Below are 17810 nucleotides of genomic sequence, written 5' to 3'. Positions count from 1 at the left end.
CACCTGCCTTCGGCCCAGGGCCTGATCCTGGAGTCCCAGGATCGAGTCCTGCGTCAGGCTCTCTGCATGGAGCCTGCTCCTCCCTCTGCCTGTGTCTCTGCCTCTCTCGCTATCTCTCTGTGTCTCTCATGAATAAATAGATAAAACCTTAGGAAAAAAAAAAAGAGGAATAACTAAGAAAATAACTAGGGACCTGGGGGCACCTAGGTGGCTTGGTCGGCTGGGCGGCTGCCTTTGGCTTGGGTCATGATCTCAGGGTCCTGGGATCCTGCCCTGCATTGGGTTCCCTGATGGAGGGGGGCAGGGAGCCTGCTTCTCTTTCTCTCTCTCTCTGTAGCTTCCCCCAACTCATGCATGTGCACCCTCTCCCTCTCACATAAATAAATAATTTAAAAATAAAATAACCACGGACAGAGTGGAACACTGTATAATGGAAAAAGGATCAGGGGATCCCTGGGTGGCTCAGCGGTTTGGCACCTGCCTTCAGCCCAGGGCGTGATCCTGGAGTTCCGGGATCGAGTCCTGCATCGGCTCCCTGCATGGAGCCAGCTTCTCTGTCTACCTGTGTCTCTGCCTCTTTCTGTGTCTCTCATGGATAAATAAAATCTTTGGAAAAAAAAAAAGTAATGGACAACGTAGGTAGACCTCAGGGGCATCATGATGAGTGAAGAAAGCCAGTTTCTTTTTTTTTTATTTTCTTTTCTTTCTTTTTTTTTTTTTTTTTTAGAAAGCCAGTTTTGAAGTTCAGGCACTGTGACTGTTTACATAACATTCTCAAAATGACAAAATTTTTGAAGTGGAGAACAGATCTGTGATGGCCAGAGGTTAGAGATGGCAGGGAGGCCTTGGTGGGTATGACTCTAAAGAGCTCACACCAGGGAGACTTATGTTGGAATGGTTCTGTATGCTGACACGCACGAGTGCATGCACACAATAAAATGGCACCCGCCATTTAGAAAAACCGTTTTCTGGTTTTGATGCTGTAGTTGTGCTGTGACGACAGGGGACACTGGCTGGAGGGTGAGACCAGACCTGTCAGGGTGATCTTTGCAACCTCCTCTATACCAGTAATCTCAAAATAAACAGCAAAGGAAAGTGGATCAGCTACCAGATACCTAAGACCACAAGGACTTAACCATATGTGGAAAGTCACCTGTGAAAACCACGGATGTGGCAGGGACGCCCGGACGGTGCAGTGCGTTAAGCTTCTGACCCTTGGTTTCAGCTCAGTCGTGATGTCAGGGTCGTGTGACCACGTCGGGCTCCACGCTCGGCAGGGAGTCTGCTTGAGATTCTTTCTGTCCCTGTGTCTCTCCCCTACTTGCAGTCTCTCTCTCTCTTTCTCTCAAATAAATCTTTAAAACATAAATGTGTATGTGACTGTTGAGTGAAAGCGTTCATTTCCAGGCCACCTGAATCACCCGTAAACCACCAGTGGGAGGGGGACACGCTTCGTCAAGGACCCTGACAGAGGCCGTTCCTGAGGGTGACAGCTCACCAGACCTCACTGGAAGGCTTTGGTGAACTTCACACAGAGCCTGTGCTGCTTCCAGAAGCTCAGGCTCTCGGAAGGTCACGCGTGGCCTGCTGGGCCCTGGGCAGCTCCAGACGCGAGGCAGTACGTTTCACAGGAGGGAGGCAGCGAGCGAGCCAGGTCCGGTGTCCCGGCGTCTGGAGAAAGTAGACACGCAGGATAAACAGCTCGAGGAACGTGGTGACAGTGGCCAGGGGCATGGAGTGGGCTCTCTGCAGACATCTCCTCACCTTCCCAGCGAGAAACCCGTAGCTGGACGAGGAGATCCCGCCTTCGTTACCACGTCTGCCGAAAGCCGCAAGGCACAAACGAGGTAGAGCTGCCTACCAGACCCAGCTTCAAAATCAACAGTTTTTCGTATTTTAGACCATTTGGATGCATATTCAGGGTTCTTTAATTTGGGTGCTAATAATCTTTCTCTTTTTTTAAACGAGATTGGTTTTATTTTTGTCTTTGGCAGCGGACACACCGTGGGATTGTATTACTTTACTCGATGCCCTTAAGTTTGTACTAAAAATATTTACATTGAAGAACAGTCACACAGTAAAGAATCCCTCTGCCAACACAACCCCTTCCCCATATGTTTTCCTCTTTGTTTCATACATAAATAGCAGTTTACAAGGTTATAAATAAAACTATCAGCTCCTATGGCCCCAAAGTATATACAGGTTCCAGAGCTTGACGGAATGTTCTGTGATTTTGTGACTCACAACACACGCTATTCACAGTGCTTATCTCCATCAAATGTCTTGTAATCGATCACAAGTGGTCATTGAACCAGTTCTGCCAGTAATAGACCTTTCCATGCACTTGCTTAAAGGTGCCGTGTTTTGGGGCACTGGGGGGGGATCCGTCCGTTAAGCATCCGACTCTCGGTTTTGGCTCAGGTCATGATCTCAGGGTGTGGCCCTGCGCCCTGCGTTGGGCTCCCCGCTGAGTGTGGAGCCTGTTTGAGATTCTGTCTCCCTGTCCCTCTGCCTCTACCCCCACCTACCTCCCCTAAAACGAAAAGATGTCCTGTGTTTGTTAATATTTTATTTATTTATTCATGAGAGACAGAGAGAGAGACAGAGACACAGGCAGAGGGAGAAGCAGGCCCCATGCAGGGAGCCCGATGTGGGACTCTATCCGGGGTCTCCAGGATCACACCCTGGGCTGCAGACGGCGCTAAACCGCTGCGCCACCGGGGCTACCCTGTCCTGTGTTTGAAAAGTGAAAATGGTCTGGGGCTCCTGCCTGGCTCAGTGGGTGAAGTATGCCATTCTTGGTCTCGGGGTCCTGCATTTGAGCCCCACGTTGGGCACAGAGATTACTTTAAAAATAGAGAAAATAAAAAAAAAAATAGAGAAAATAGGGACGCCTTGGGGGCTCAGCAATTAGGTTTCTCCCTTCAGCCCAGGGCGTGACCCTGGGGTCCCTAGATGGAGTCCCATGTCAGGCTTCCGGCAGGGAGCCTGCTTCTCCCTCTGCCTGCGTCTCTGCCTCTCTCTCTCTGGGTCTCTCATGAATAAATAAATAAAATCTTAAAAAAAAAACCAAAACAAAAACTGTGATCCAGCCATTAAGACATTTATAGAAGGTCATAAACTGATCTGAAATCAAAACGAATTTGTGAGAAACTAGTTTAAGATTATCAGTGATCCGGGATCCCTGGGTGGCGCGGCGGTTTGGCGCCTGCCTTTGGCCCAGGGCGCGATCCTGGAGACCCGGTATCGAATCCCATGTCGGGCTCCCGGTGCATGGAGCCTGCTTCTCCCTCTGCCTATGTCTCTGCCTCTCTCTCTCTCTCACTGTGTGCCTATCATAAATAAATAAAATTAAATAAAAAAAAAAAAGATTATCAGTGATCCCACCTCAATCGTACCTTAGTATTTTATTTGTAGTTTGACTCATATAACTCTAATGAGAATATTAGTTGGGAATGCTTTTCTTTCTATGTTTTCTACCCAATAAATGAAGGCCTAAAAAACAATGTACTATATAAAATTAAATATAGCTAACACGCAAAAATCACTTTTACTACATAAAAATAATTTGTGTGTGGGGTGGTACCTGAGTGGTATAGTCAGTTAAGCATCTGACTTTTGATTACGCCTCAGGTCACCATCTCAGGGTGTGAGATTGAGCCCCATGTCCAGCTCCACACTCAGTGGAAGTCTGCTTGAGATTCTCTCTCTCTCTCTCTCCTCTCTCTAAATGAATAAAGGAATGAATGAATGATTTCTGGAGGGACGTGTAAGAAACCAGTAACACGCATCCGTCTTGGGCCCAGGAGGGAGACTTCCACCTGTACACCTTTCAGATGTCTCACATGTATGCTGACCTGAAACTCAACATCAGTAATACTTGTAATGCACTGTCCTCTGTGCTCAGCTTTCGGGTCCCACGTTGCTTAGGGATTCAGAGACTGCTCAGGGAAGGAGCGGTCTGCCCTCATGGGTTGGGATCTGCATCTGACTTCACTGCCTAAACTTGCCAAGAGCTCCAAGGAGAAGAACACCCAGAAAATAGCCTCTGGCAACAGGGTTGCAGAGGTCTCAGCAGGTTCTGCGTGGGGGCAGGGTCTCGGCCAGGGCCCAGGAGACTGGGATGAGGGGGTGGCCAGAGCCACAGAAAGCAGGCTTCCCAGCCGTGCTGCTCCACTTGGCTGTTCCTGGAATCACTCGGGCTGCTTGGCCCCGTCCAGGTGTGGTTGGGCTGTGGCCTCAGGGCCGTGAAGGGGACTCCGATGTGAAGCCACTGCTGAGGACCCATGTCCCTCAGCCAGCGTACTTCACCAATGGCTTCACCACCCTTAGGTCTGCCTGGGCTGATGAAAGCAGATTCCCCGTCCAGACCCAGTCACCAGGTGTGCCGGCGGCCGTCCCAGTCCAGGAGCTGATGCTGAGCACGTCCCCTCTTGCTCCTCCACCAGGTAGGTGTGGGTACTCGCATCCCTTTGAAGGGAGCCCCTTGTTCTTGGATGGAGAGTCTTAGGGTGCCTTCCCACTGTGCCCCGGTGGACAGTGTGCTCTTTAAAGACAGAGCCTTTTTTTTTTTTTTTTTTTAAGATTTTAAGTATTATTTGAGAGAGAGAGCGCAAGTGCATGTGCAAGGAGGGGCAGAGGGAGAGGGGGAGAGAACCTAGAGCAGAGGCCCTGCTGAGTACAGAGCCTGATGCATGGCTTGATCCCACGGCCTGAGCTGAAACTGAGAGTCGGGACACCCGACGGACTGAGCTACCGGGCACCCCTAAAGATCAAGAATTTCAGCATTGTGATTTCTTTCCTTTTCCCAAGGTAGATACGTCAGACGCCCTCTCCTTGGGGCACAGCATCTAGATCTGCTGAATAAGCAGCTTCTCTGTGGGCTGAGCCTGACTACAGGCTCTCTCTCTGGTTACTCCTCCAGAAACCCCTGTCCCACCTCCGCACCCATGTCAGGTGCTTGGGTTTAATGAGGTCCCTGGTCATGAGTCATTGTTTGATTCCCCCGTGTGCAGCTCACTGCCTTAGTCGGCCACACCTCTTCTGACTTCCAAGACCTTAGCCCTCCTGTCTCAGCGTGAAGGAGAATGCACACAGATTAGCTTGGGTCTCTCTTTAAATCGTGGTAAACGCACCTAACATAAAATCTACCATTAGTGGTAGTCTCTGCCCCTCTCTCTCTCTCTGTATGACTATCATAAATAAATAAAAATTAAAAAAAAAACTACCATTAGTGACGTGAGTGCAGTCACAGTGTTTGTAGTCATGGCCACCACTCTCATCACCCGGGAACCCTGCACATTAGCAGCGGCTCGCGGTGCCCTCAGCCCCAGAGCCACCTACTTTCTGCCGCTGTAGATTTGCCTGTCCTGGACATTTCACGTACATGGAGCCCTAGCCCATGCCCTCTCTCTGTCCGGGCATCTCGCGGGGCAGAGAGGCTTCCATCCCTGCTGTAGGTGTCACGCTCCATTCCTTTTATGGCAAGTACTATTCCATTGTGTGGATTTGCTGTGTTGTGTTTATCCGTCTGGTGAGGGATGATCTGGGTTGTTACAGAGAACGAAGCCTTGAACCTTTGTAAGTTTTTGTGTGAGTCCATTTCCGGCTCTCTTGGGTGTACCCCCAAAAGTGGAATCGCTGGATCACCGGTACCTCTGCTTAAACTTTGAGGATCTGTCAGGTGGTTTCCCCAGCAGCTGGCACCGGGTTACATTCCCACCAGCAGCACACAGGGGCCCACCTGCTCCGCAGGCTCAATAGCACTCGTCATCTTTCACTTTTTTGTGTTTAAAGCTACCCTTATGGGGGTGTATACAGGTTGTGGGGTGGAGCCGAGAGGGGCTCTCGACGCTGGGCTCGATCCCCCGACCTTGAGAGCATGACCTGAGCCAAAACCAAGAGTTGGACCACCCAGGTGGCTACACACAGGTGTTTAAATGAATTGTTTTAATTATATAGAGAAAACCAGTTAAAGTCAGAAAGTAAAAAGTTTATCAGAAAAACCAGCCATCTCTGGTCTCCTCCCATCTTCCGTAAGCTGTCTTTGGGGGGCCACTCTGAGCTACCAGCCTCCATTGGTCGCCGGCCGCTGGTCTCATCCTCCCTTAGAGGCCTGTACCGTCTACCTTCTTGGGTCCACAAGGCTGACAACTCAGACCCATAGGCCCTTTCGTTCTCTCGACACAATGCATTTGTTAGGACACTGGTTTGGCGGTTTAAAAAAGACCCGAACAGCAGATACCTTGCCTCACACCAGGCAGACAAACCTGCCTTTCTCTGTAAGGAATCCAGGGATGGATGCTGGTTTCCAGCTGCAGGGCCCCACGCACACTCTGTGCTGTCGCCTGGCCGTCCCCAGAAGCGTCCCTGCCCCATTTCCCAGGGTGCCTGCAGGCCGGCCCCGCACGGTCACCAATGTCCACCCTGCCACAGGCAGGGCCCCCAAACCCGTCACCTGCTATCCACTGCCTCCTCCATGGACGTCCAGCACGTCGTGCGTCATTATTAGTAACAATCAGCTAGTGTTTGAGTGCTTAATGTCAGGCGCTGTGAGGAGTGCTTTATATGAATCTGCGACCTACATCCTTCCAGCAGCCCTCAAAACAGACGCTGGATTCCTTTTACAAGTAAGGACATGGGGCGGGATGCCGGGGGGGCGGGGGGAGCTCAGTGGTTGAACCGCTGCCTTTGGTTCAGGTCATGACCCCTGGGCCTGGGATCGAGTCCCGAGTCGGGCTCCCTGCAGGAAGCCTGCTTCTCCCTCTGCCTGTGTCTCTCCCTCTCTGTGTCTCTCATGAATAAATAAATACAATCTTAAAAATAAACAAGGAAACGGGGCGTGGTCACGTCAAGTCGTTTGCCCATTTAGCACAGTGAGCGCAGGCCGGCTGGCGAGCAGAGCCACCTTCGCTGTCGCCTGCTCTCCTCGGGGCTCAGCCCTCCGGGGTGGCCCCGTGGGGGTGCTGGCCACAGTGTGGTCTGTGGGCCCACGGGGCTTACTTAACACCTTGCGGTGGGTGTATGACCTACCGCGTCCCCAGCACCAGAGGCGACACCGGGGGTGGGGTGGGGTGGGGTTCGGGATGAAAATACCCCCACCCGCTGGCTCTGCACAACCAGTCTGCCAGTTAGACTGTCGTGGGTGGCGTCCGCGACATCGTCAACATTTAGCTTTTGCTTCTCGGGCTGATGGTCCAGTGACGGCCGCACCCATGCGGGGAGGCAGCGCAGGGCAGGGCCCCGGGAGGCCTGGGGGGCGGCAGCTGTGTGACTGTCTCTGTTCTATTGACGCAGCGACCAGGAGCGGAGCTCTGGGATGTGCATATGACGATGGACAGCAAGGACCTAGAAGCCGAAATCCACCCCCTGAGGAACGAAGACAAGAGGCTGCCCGAGACCCCGGGAAACCTGGGCCATGCAGACGAGAAGTTGAAAAGCTCACCCCGGCAGCCCCGCCTCTCCCGGTGCCGCACCATCGTGTTTTTTCTTTCACTGTTTGTCTGCCTGTTCGTAGTGTTCGTGGTTTCGTTCATCATCCCGTGCCCGGAACGGCCCGTGTCGCAGGGGATGTGGCGGATAGACTACAGCACGGCAGGTGTGCCCCGGGGCCCGGTCCTGGGGTGGGGTGCGGGGGGCACCGGCAGGCCCCGGGCTCTGTGCACCAAGGGAGGCGCCCGTTTGGCCACGTTTTGGAATTTAAAGAAACCGCAGATCTCGGGGCCGGGTTTGTGACGGGCTCTACCAACTGTGGCCGGCAGCACCGACGCCACGCGCCCCGTGTCTCCCGCAGAACCAGCCTTCGTGAAAAGCCCCGAGTCAGCCTTTCTCTGGACTCCCGGCTTGGTCGCGATTGGGAGCAGCGGCAGGTGTAAATGCCGCAGCCTGGGCCTGTCGTGCCGCACTGCTGGGTGTCTCCTGCAGCCAAGGGACTTTCTCAGTTAGGCCTCAGAGTCTGAAGCTTAATTTTGAGAGGGAGGAATAAAGTATGTTGGTTTTCTGCAGCTTTTATTGAAGCATAATCTGTATGACAGATCAGTCACTTGTTTTATGTATGCGCCTCCATGACTTTTAGTCTATTCACGGAGCAGCTGTGCAACTGTCAGCACGGTCCCATTTCCGAAGATTCCAGCAGCCCCGTCCCCTAGCCCAGGCTGCCACCAGTTGCCTCCTGCCTTCAGTCTTGCCTTCTGTGGACTTGGCCCATGAACAGGATCACGTGACCTGTGTCCTGGTCCAGCTTCTCTCACTGAGGCCCATCTGTCGGTTACAGCGTGTCCCCCGCTTCTCTCTGGGGCTGAACAGGCTTCCTGTGCACATGACACCTCACGACAGGTTCACCTGTTGGTGCACATCTGGGTGGCTCAGTGTCTTACCTTTATGACTGATACTGCGAGGAACACTATACAATGGTCTTTGCATGGACGCATGTTTTTCGGTCTCAGGTAGATTGCTAGGAGTGAAGATGTTGAAACTCGTGGTAAGTTGATTTGTAGCTGAGTCACAGCCCAGCTGCCTCCGTCGGGCGGCACCGTTCCCGGCTCCCCCGACCCCAGCGATTCTGCGTTCTCCGCATCCCAGACCATAGAAAGCCATCACGTTGTGATTTGACTTTGAATTTCTCTAATGACTCAGGATGCTGATGGGCATCTCTTCATGGGGTACTGGCCATTCTCAAATCTTCTTTGGTAAATGTCTCTTCAAATTCTTGCTCATTTGAAAAATATGAGGGGCAACTAGGTGCCTCATTTGGTGACACATCTGCCTTCATCTCAGGTGATCTCAGGGTTCTGGGATTGAGTCCCGCTTTGGGCTCCCTGCTCAGCGGGGCATCTGCTTCTTCCTCTGTCTATGGCCCCTGCTCATGATCTTTCTCGCTCTCAATAAAATCTTTAAAAAAATAAAATCATATATTTTATGTTATTTATTGTTTTAAGCACGGAACCCAGTGTGGGGCTTAAATTCACAACCCTAAGATCGAAACTTGAGCCAAGATCACAAGTTGGACGCTTGAATGACTGAGCCTCCAAAAATATGATTTTTTAATTATGGAATTATAAAAGTTCTTTATGTATTGCAGATACAAGTCTTTTATGAAATACATGATTTGCAAATATTTGCAGCCAGTGGCTTATCTTTGCATCTTCGTAAGGTTCTTTTCTTTTCTTTGGAGAGAGCTCGAGCACCTGGAGGGGCAGCAGGGAGGGGGAGAGAGAGAGGCGAGAAAGAACCCCCAGCCGACTTCCCCGGAGTACAAAGCCCTCAGTGCAGCCTGATGGGCTCCATCTCATGACTCCGAGACCCTGACCTGAGCTGAAACCAAGAGTTGGACACTCAACCTACTGAGCCACCCAGGTGCCCCAGAAACACTACTGATACTACATTGATCTTTTGTCTTGTGACCTTGTTGACCTCATTAATTAGACTAGGAGGTGTGTGTGTATGTTCTCTGCAGTTTCCTACATAAGCATGTAATATTGCAAAGCAGACAGGTTGGTTTTTTTTTTTTTTAAGATTTTATTTATTCATGAGAGAGAGAAAGAGAGAGAAGCAGAGACACAGGCAGAGGGAGAAGCAGGCTCCATGGAGGGAGCCTAACGCGGGACCCGATCCCAGGACTCCAGAATCATGCCCTGGACTGAAGGCGGCGCTAAACCACTGAGCCACCTGGGCTGCCCTGCTTCTTCCTTTCCAATCTGATTCCTTTTTCTTTCTTCTTCTTGCTGGAGTTCACTGGCTAAAACCTCCAGCCAACAGAACAGGTGACGTTGGACAGGTAAGAACAAAGATCTCCTCGAGCTTAGGAAGGAAACTGCTTCTTTCAGCATTAAGTACGATGATAGCTGTAGGTTTTTTCGTAGACACCCTTTAACAGTTTGTTTTTATCATGAAAGGGTGTTGGATATTGTCAGATGCTTTTTTATGGTTGTGAGACAACTGAGTGGTTTTTGCCCTTTATTCCTATTAATATGGAATTTATATTGATTTTCAGATGTTAAATCAGCCTTGAATTGTTGAGGCAGACCCCACTAGATCATGGCATATAGCCCTTTTCCTTTTCCTTGGTTGCTGGATTCATTTTGCTGCTTTGTGTTGAGCACTGGTGTCTGTATCAGTGAGGGACGCTGAACTTCGCTTTCTCTTCTTGTGGTGTCCTCGCCTGGTTCACTGTTAGGGTGACTCTGATTTTTTTTTTTAATTTTTTTTTAATTTATTTATGATAGTCACAGAGAGAGAGAGAGAGAGGCAGAGACACAGGCGGAGGGAGAAGCAGGCTCCATGCACCGGGAGCCTGATGTGGGATTCGATCCCGGGTCTCCAGGATCGCGCCCTGGGCCAAAGGCAGGCGCCAAACCGCTGCGCCACGCAGGGATCCCTGTTAGGGTGACTCTGTTCTCATAGGTGTGTACGTAGCTGGGGCCTTGTCTCTATGGCCTCTTACCTGATGGTTCCTGCCGCCTTGGGCTGCTGGGATATGTGGGGGCTTTCGAGGAAGAGCTGTCACCCTCTCGTTTTTCCAGATCTCTCTGTTCACTTTTTGACTAGTCCCCCTACCTGTTGTCTGCTCTGCCCTGTATCCCAGCCTGTGGCTGGCTCCAGAGCTGGCCTCCCCCGTTGGCCTGGGAGTTCACAATACCCCTGGGCCCCTGGCTGTGAATCCTGCCATTCCCCTCTGCCAGGGAAGCTGCTGCCTTTGGTCCTGACCTCAGTCTGGTGCCCAGCTGTGGAGGGCAAGACTGGCACCATCCAAGCCTGGAGTCTGGTGTTTGATTTCTATTTTTAAATTGTGGTGAAATATACATCCCATACATGTAAAGAGCATCATCGGTTGTCGTCACTGCACTCGCAGTGCTGTGCAGCCATCCCTGCGGTCTGTTCATCATCTCAACAGCACCGCGCGCGGCAAACACGGACTTCTCTCCCTCCTCCTCCCTCCTCCAGAGCCTCTTGGCCTCTCTGTGTACCTGCGAGTCTGCCTCTTGCAGGGACCTCTATAGAAGTGGAATCACATAACATCTGCCCTCTTGCGCCTGCTGACTGCACTGGGCGTATTGGCCTCAGAGCTCACCCGTGTTGGAGCAGGCATCGGGTTCTCCTTCCTTTTTATGGGGGAATAATGTGTGTTGGGTGTGGACTGCACTGCTCATCCATTCCTCTGTCCACGGACGTTTGGCTTCTTTCCACTTTTTGGCTGCCATGAATGACGCAGCGAACTGGTTGTACGGGAATGGAGTTCCTTTTCCCAGTTATTTTGGGTAAAAGTATGAGGTAGTGTCTCGTTACTGCTCCGATTTGCATTTCCTTAATTGCTGGTGATGCTGAGCATCTTCTCACGTGCCAGGACTATTTATCTATATTCGTGCAAGAAAGGCCTCTCACTCCTTTGCCCATTTTTGACTCGGGTCCCTTGTCAGATGCTAGATTTGCAAGTATTTCCTCCCACTCTGTGAGTTGTCTCTTCACTCACAACAGTGTCCTTTGACGCACAAAGGCTTTACACTTTGATGGACTCCACTTTGTCTGTTTTTTCTTTGGTTGCCTTGCCTTTGGTGTCACATCCAAGGAATCATTACCAAATCCAATGTCGTGAAGATTTTTCTCTATGTTTCTTTTAGGAGGCTCTTAAGCTTAGGCCTCTGACCAATTTTGAATTCTTTATTTTTGTTTTCCTTTTTTAAAGATTTTACTTATTTGAGAGAGAGAGAGAGAGAAGGAGCAGAGGGAGAGGGGCAAGCAGATTCCGTGCTGAGCACAGAGCCCCAGGCGAGGCTCCATCTCAGGACCCTGAGATCATGACTTGCGCAGAAATCAAGAGTCGGATGCTTGACCGACTACCCACCCAGGCGCCCTTTCGTTCAGTTTTGGATGTGGTGTCAGCCCAGCTTCTTTCTTTTGGTGTTTGATTTTAACCCTTGTAGTTTATCATTTGAGTCCTTCGATGGAAGGAGGAGAGCCTTCCGTGTGCAAGAGTGCGGCCTCCGGGCCCCGGGCGCAGGTCGGGAAGGATCTCTTCCTGACGAGAAGGTGTGCAGAGCCCGCACGCGTACAGCCGGGTGCCCTGCTTGTTCCTTCCTGGGCGGCCGACACCTGAGCGTTCGTGCGTCGTGTCCACAAGGGATGCGAGGTGCCGAGGTCGCCGCTGCTCCTAGGGCAGCCTCGCGCTGGAGGCGCTAACGCGTGCCCACCTGGGGGAGTGCACAAGCGGATGGGGTCAGACGCAGCCGTGGCCTGAGGAGTGGCCTTTGATTTCCTTTTTCAGTCACCTATGACTTCCTGGCTACAGAAGACATCAACAGGGACAGGATCCAGGATGTTCTCTTTCTTTATAAAAATGCCAACGGCAGCAACAACTTCAACCTATCCTGCACCGACGAAGGTGATTTGCTTTTATCTGTAAAAGGACAAACTTGTGGTAGGCAGCGGGATCCGCGCCCTCTGCCTCTTCTGGGGAAGCAGCTTGCGTATTTCTGGGAACCAGCACACAGCCCTTGCTTCCCGGGAGGACTGGGCCCCCTCTGGCCCCCGCACACCCCTGACCCCACGAGCCGGCGGGGGGGGGGGGGGGCGGCACCAACCAGGGCTGAGTCCCCCACCGAGCTGGTGTCTCCTACAGGCTTTTCCTCCCCCTGCACCTTTGTGGCTGCCGTGTCGGGGGCCAGTGGCAGCGTGCTCTGGGAGAGGCCCGCGGCCCAGGACGGCGCCCTCGTGCGGTGCTCCGTCCCACAGACACAGGGCAGCAGGACGTCCTCCGCCTGCATCCTCGTGGGCAGACCCAGCTCCTTCGTTGCCGTGGACTTGTTCACAGGTGGGCGGCTCCACACAGGTGTTCCACGCCTGGCAGCTCTGAGGTGGTTCAGCCCTCCTCCTGGGGACCTGTGGGCACGATGGGGAAGGAGCCCCATAGGGAGGCTGCCTCTGAGCAGTCATGCGCGCTGCCGGCCTGCCTTGTCACCTCCCACTCCAGCCGTCCTCGTAGGGCTGGCGTCTGCTCGAGCCCTCGGGGACCATCTGGGCCTGTCAGGGCTCCGTGTGCACAGGCACTGGTCCCTGGGCCTCAGGGTCACCGGCTGGGGTGAGGCCTGGGCCTCAGGACACCAGGGGGACCAGGCAAGAGCATTTCCCCCACCAGTGGTGGTTTTAAAGGAATAGAAGGAAAAAAGAGCAGGCTGGAAATATTTTAAAAAGAGAGGAATTAGTATGAAAGAGGGTGTGGACAAAACAGCATCCGGGTAGGAAAGCTGTCATGCTGGCGCGGTCTGTGGGTCCGGCCATAAACGCACAGCGTCCTCATGTGCCTTCTGGGAGCAGGACTCCGCCAGGGCCTTCGTGGGGGCCCAGGGTCCTGGGAAGTGTCAAGGTCAGGTGGCACCCATCCCGGTGGGAGGGTCAGCGTTGGCCCTGTGATGTCCTAGCACCACGGGGGGGGGAGGGTGGTGGACATGAGAGGCCAGCAGGAAGGGAGAGCTTTCTGGTTGCAGAGGCAACACTTGAGCACTCTGCTGCGTCAGTGACTGACTGCCCACTGGTCGCGCACCGCAAGTCGGCTGGCTTCCTGCTGGCGGGCATTCCATCTTGGGCGCTGCGCACCACCAGCCCGCAGCGCAAGGGGGTGTGGGGGCAGCACTTGGTGACGTCGTCCTTGGTTTCAGGGGAGACCCTGTGGAGCCAGCCCCATGGCTTTGAGAGGAACACCTCCGACCTGAGCTCGTTACTCCAACTGCCCGATGTCGATGCCGACGGGGCCCCAGACCTGCTGCTTCTCACCCAGGAGGACAAGGAGGTACGCTCCCCCAGGTCGCTGTGGCCCACTCCCCGGCCCCTGGTCCGCTTCTACTTCTTGGGCAGCACTCAGGTCTGACCACGTGTCAGGGACTTGCCCAGGGCCCTGTGCTCCTGGCACCTCTGACCAGCACGCGGGTGGCGGCTGTGGGCCCCCAAGGACAGTAGACCGTGCATTCGGCTGTGTGTGTCGCGGCAGCGGGGCTGTCTGGGTCCCCGGGTGGGCAGGTGCCTGGAACCACACACCTGACTCAGGGCCTTTTCTCAAACCGGGATGTTCTGCGCCATCGTGCGTGTTGCAGGTCAGTGGCTACCTCTACTCCGGCAGCACCGGACGCCAGATCGGCCACCGCGGCAGCCTTGGCGTGGGCGGGACCGCTGGCTCCCTCCTGCACGTCACCAGAGCGGGCGCTCACTACATCCTCTTCCCTTGCCGTACGTTGTGCCTCCGCCTGCAGGACCGTCCCTCGCGTGGAAGCCACATGCCCGAGGGCGCAGAGTGGGGGAAGCCTGGGAGCCCAGGGAGGGTGCTTGTGCCGGAGGGACAGGGGTGGCCTGCAGGCTCCGCAGGGGAGGTGGGTGGGGGGCACCGGAGTCCCGGAAGCAGGGCTGGCCGCCTTGTCCTGAGGCCCCTACGTTTCCGACAGCAAGCTCCCTGTGTGGCTGCTCCGTGAAGGGCCTGCACGAAGCAGTGACCGGGGGAGCGAGCCCCCTGCGCAGAGACCTGCTGTGGGAACGCATGCTCAACGCCACCCCCCACGGGCCGCTTGGGCGCAGGTTGGTCTGTGTGGAAGGCGCGGGGGCCATCCCAGGGCGCCGGGTGTACCTCATCTCCACGGGCAGCGGGGTCGGGGGGAGAGCAGCCATGGGGAGCCGGCGGGGAGAGCACGGGGCGAGCCTGCCTGCCACACTGGCTGTCCCCTCCCGTCCCCGCAGCCCGGGAGCCCTCCGCCACCTGACGCACGTGCCGGGGAAGGCAGGCAAGGACCTCCTCCTCGTGACTTCGGAGGCCTGTGTGCTGCTCGACGGCCAAGACCTGACACCCCAGTGGACCTTCCGCACTGCCCAGGTCTTCAGGTACAGCCTCCCCCCAGGAACCGTGCGGTGGCTGCGGGAGGCACCGTGGCCTGGCCCCTGGTGGCCCTGGGCAGAGGCCTGTGGTCGGGGGCTCCTGCCTGGCCCCGGTGCTGCCCCTCCATCCGGCCTCAGCTCCCCGTGGGGCTCTGGCGGGGGGGTGCAGATGGGCAGGCGCCTTCCAGCACTCTGGCCCCCTCCCCTGGGCCCCCTGCAAGCGCTCCCACCCCTGCCCCCCTCCCCTAAGGCCCCCTCCCCCAGGGCCCCTGTGAGTGCTCCCACCGCCTCCCTGCGGGGGTGGGGGGGCCTGCGAGCGCTCTCAGCCCCCCCGCCCCTTGCAGAAAACCCATCCTCGGCCACTACAAACCTGACACCCCTGCCGTGGTCATCGAAAACGGAACCGGCACCGACAGACAGGTAGGCTGCACCTCCTGAGGCCGTGCCCGTGAGTGAGGCCGAGGGACTTTTGCCGCACCGGCACCCTACCCACACTAGCCGCGCCCTCCTGCTTGCCCTCGGGGTGCAGCTCTGCTGGGGCTCCGAGGCCTGGGCAGCCCCACCTGTGACCCGCGTGCCCTCCCACCCCCAGATCCTGCTCCTGGACCTGGGCAGCGGGGCCGTCCTGTGGAGCCAGGCCCTCCCGGGCCTCCCTGGGGACCCGCAGTCTGCCAGCCTGCCAACCGCAGACCACCGCTCGGCCTTCTTCTTCTGGGGCCTCCACGAGCTCTCCGAGCTCTCCGGCACCAACCAGACGGTATGGGTGGGGCAGGTGCTAAGGGGACCCACCCCCTGGCAGGGCAGAGGCCACAGCCAGACTGAGGTCATGCCTGGAAACGGCGGGGAGCTAACTGGGAGCCTGGGCGTGCACATAATGGAAGCTGTGGATAGTAGGTGGGCTCAGACAGCCAGCAGAGGTGGGGAGGCTGGGGCTGTGGTCGGCCTGGGGCACACAACGGGCCCCGCATGGGACGGCAGGGGTGCAGTCCCAGCAAGAGTATGCCGCAGGAGGGTCAAGGCCAGGTCGGGGAGCAGAGGTGGTGGCACGGTGGCAGCCTATGGACACACTCGGGGCAGAGCATCCTGTGAGGATGGACGCCACATGGCCCAGGCGTGGGGCACAGGACCCTCGGTCCGCCTGCTCCAGATGTGGGTCCACCTGGCGTCCACTGCTGGTTCTCGCCCTAGAGGCCCCAGGACGCACAGCACAGCCTGTACATGTTCCACCCCACGCTGCCAGGCATCCTGCTGGAGCTGGCCAACATCTCCGCCAACGTTGTCGCCTTCCAAGGTGCGTGCGGCCTCCCCGGGGCGGGGCTCTGCTGCAGCCAGTCCCGCCCACTGCTCCCCAGGCCCTGACGGCTCGGCTCGTGTCTCCCACAGCGGTCCTGTTTGAGCCGAGCCGCCACGCTGCCTGCGTCCTCCTGATGGGCCCGGCTGGCCCTGACACACCTGGTACAGTCTCCGTGGCCAAGCACAAGGTGCAGGACCTTGTCCCAGGCAGTAGGGTGGTTCGCCTGGCGGAGAGCGGGCCTGACAGTGACCAGGCTGTCCGGGACCGGTTCTCCCGCCTGCGGTACCGGAGTGAGGCATAGACACGTGGTGGCCAGCACATGCGGGACACACTCCAGCTGCTGCCATTAAACCCCACAGGAAGTCCGTCCTTCCCTGGGTGTGCACTCCAACCCCTGTACTCCTTGCCCAGGATCCCCGTCCTACCCAGGGGTGCTCGGGCCGCTCCCATCACCTGTGCAGCCATGTGCCCCCCAGTCCTCACCCTGCCCCCTGGAGTCACACTCAAAGCCGCTGCCATCATCGTGTCTCCTTGGGTAGAGCGGGGCCCCACAGCACCACCCCGCTCGCCCACACCGGGTCCCTGTCTGCAGATCCCCCGGGGCCTGGGAGGGTGGCTGGCTCCGGGTGGCCTCGGGGCGCCAGCTGGGCCCTTGAGGCAGTTCCTGGTCCCAACCTTTCCTGGAGCAAGTAGGGGAGGACTCAGGCATGGTTGGTGGAGACAAGCCCCGAGGGATGGGGCTGTGAGGCGCCCCCAGGGGTGCTTCCATCCTTGCGTCGGCTGCACGTGCTGCGAATGTCCCAAGGAACTGGCCACCGGGGGCACGTGGGGGTCGGTCTGCCCCTCAGTACACACTGGAGCTGCTTATCCCTCGGGGGTCCCCACACCCCCGGCCGGTGCCTGGCCACCTCCTGGTGCTTGGATGCCCCCTGCGGTTGGTACCGCCGACACCAGACTCACCTTCGTGCCTTGCCGTGCCCCAGGCCTGCCGTGGCACTGTGGGGCTCTCGGTGCCCCGATGACCTGGGCCCCACGGGAGACAGCGGAATAAATGGTTTGCACTGAGAGCGCAGGTGTGTGCCTGTGTCTGCTCCCAGGGCTCCCGTGGCGCCGGCCAGGCTGCTGGAGAGGGGGGCCCCCTCCCACCCAGTCGCAGGTAGGGACCCGGGGACTTTTCCTGCACGGCCTCTAAGTGCAGCTCAGGTGTGAAGAGCCCTCGCTGGTCACCATGGTTCAAGTCGGGAACGCAGCCTGGGGACGTGGCGGGTGTGCTCCCATCAGGGCCTGCAGGGGGTCCTTGAGCACCCCTTGTAGTCCCCAGGCGGCTGCCCAGGGGCAGCGGGGGCCGCTCTCTGCCAGGGGCAAGACCCTTGTCGCCGTGAGAAGCTGCCGCCCCACACACGCAACCTGAGGCACAAGGGTTCCGCGGTGACAGGTGCACAAATGGAAATCCCCGGGTGCGGGGGGCTAGGAGGAGCATGCCAGACAGCACCCCTGCAGGCCCAGCACAGCGAGCAAGGAGCTGGGGGCACAGCTCAGGAGGCACCGTGCTGGCGGCCGTCCTGTACCAGGAGCTTGGTGTACGCAGCCGCGGCCCCGTCCCTCTGGGGCTCTGACTTAGGGCACAGCTGGCCAGGAGATGCTACAGGGCCACTCTCCCCACAAC

The 17810-nt window shown here is 56.4% G+C and overlaps 1 protein-coding gene across 3 annotated transcripts in view; it reads left to right on the top strand.

Moving 5' to 3' along the window:
- Positions 1-17211, top strand: part of FAM234A (family with sequence similarity 234 member A) — a 29898-nt gene extending 12687 nt beyond the window's left edge. The window contains exons 1-13 of one of the 3 annotated variants that reach the window (XM_041747952.1): positions 1452-1847; positions 4333-4448; positions 7297-7597; positions 12260-12376; positions 12614-12805; positions 13650-13780; positions 14082-14214; positions 14427-14556; positions 14716-14856; positions 15195-15270; positions 15443-15607; positions 16039-16141; positions 16234-17211. In XM_041747952.1, the coding sequence (XP_041603886.1) occupies positions 7327-7597; positions 12260-12376; positions 12614-12805; positions 13650-13780; positions 14082-14214; positions 14427-14556; positions 14716-14856; positions 15195-15270; positions 15443-15607; positions 16039-16141; positions 16234-16445 (1671 nt within the window). In that variant the 5' untranslated portion in view covers positions 1452-1847; positions 4333-4448; positions 7297-7326 and the 3' untranslated portion in view covers positions 16446-17211. Of the gene's footprint in view, positions 1-1451; positions 1848-4332; positions 4449-7296; positions 7598-12259; positions 12377-12613; positions 12806-13649; positions 13781-14081; positions 14215-14426; positions 14557-14715; positions 14857-15194; positions 15271-15442; positions 15608-16038; positions 16142-16233 lie in introns of those variants that run through there. The other 2 variants (XM_041747951.1, XM_041747953.1) reach the window with 2 other exon arrangements.
- Positions 17212-17810: the final 599 nt, after the last annotated feature.

The sequence above is a fragment of the Vulpes lagopus genome, chromosome 3, assembly GCF_018345385.1.
Source record: "Vulpes lagopus strain Blue_001 chromosome 3, ASM1834538v1, whole genome shotgun sequence".
Taxonomy (NCBI): domain Eukaryota; kingdom Metazoa; phylum Chordata; class Mammalia; order Carnivora; family Canidae; genus Vulpes; species Vulpes lagopus.
Note: the sequence above shows the minus strand (reverse complement) of the source record. Positions and strands in the feature narration are given on the sequence as shown.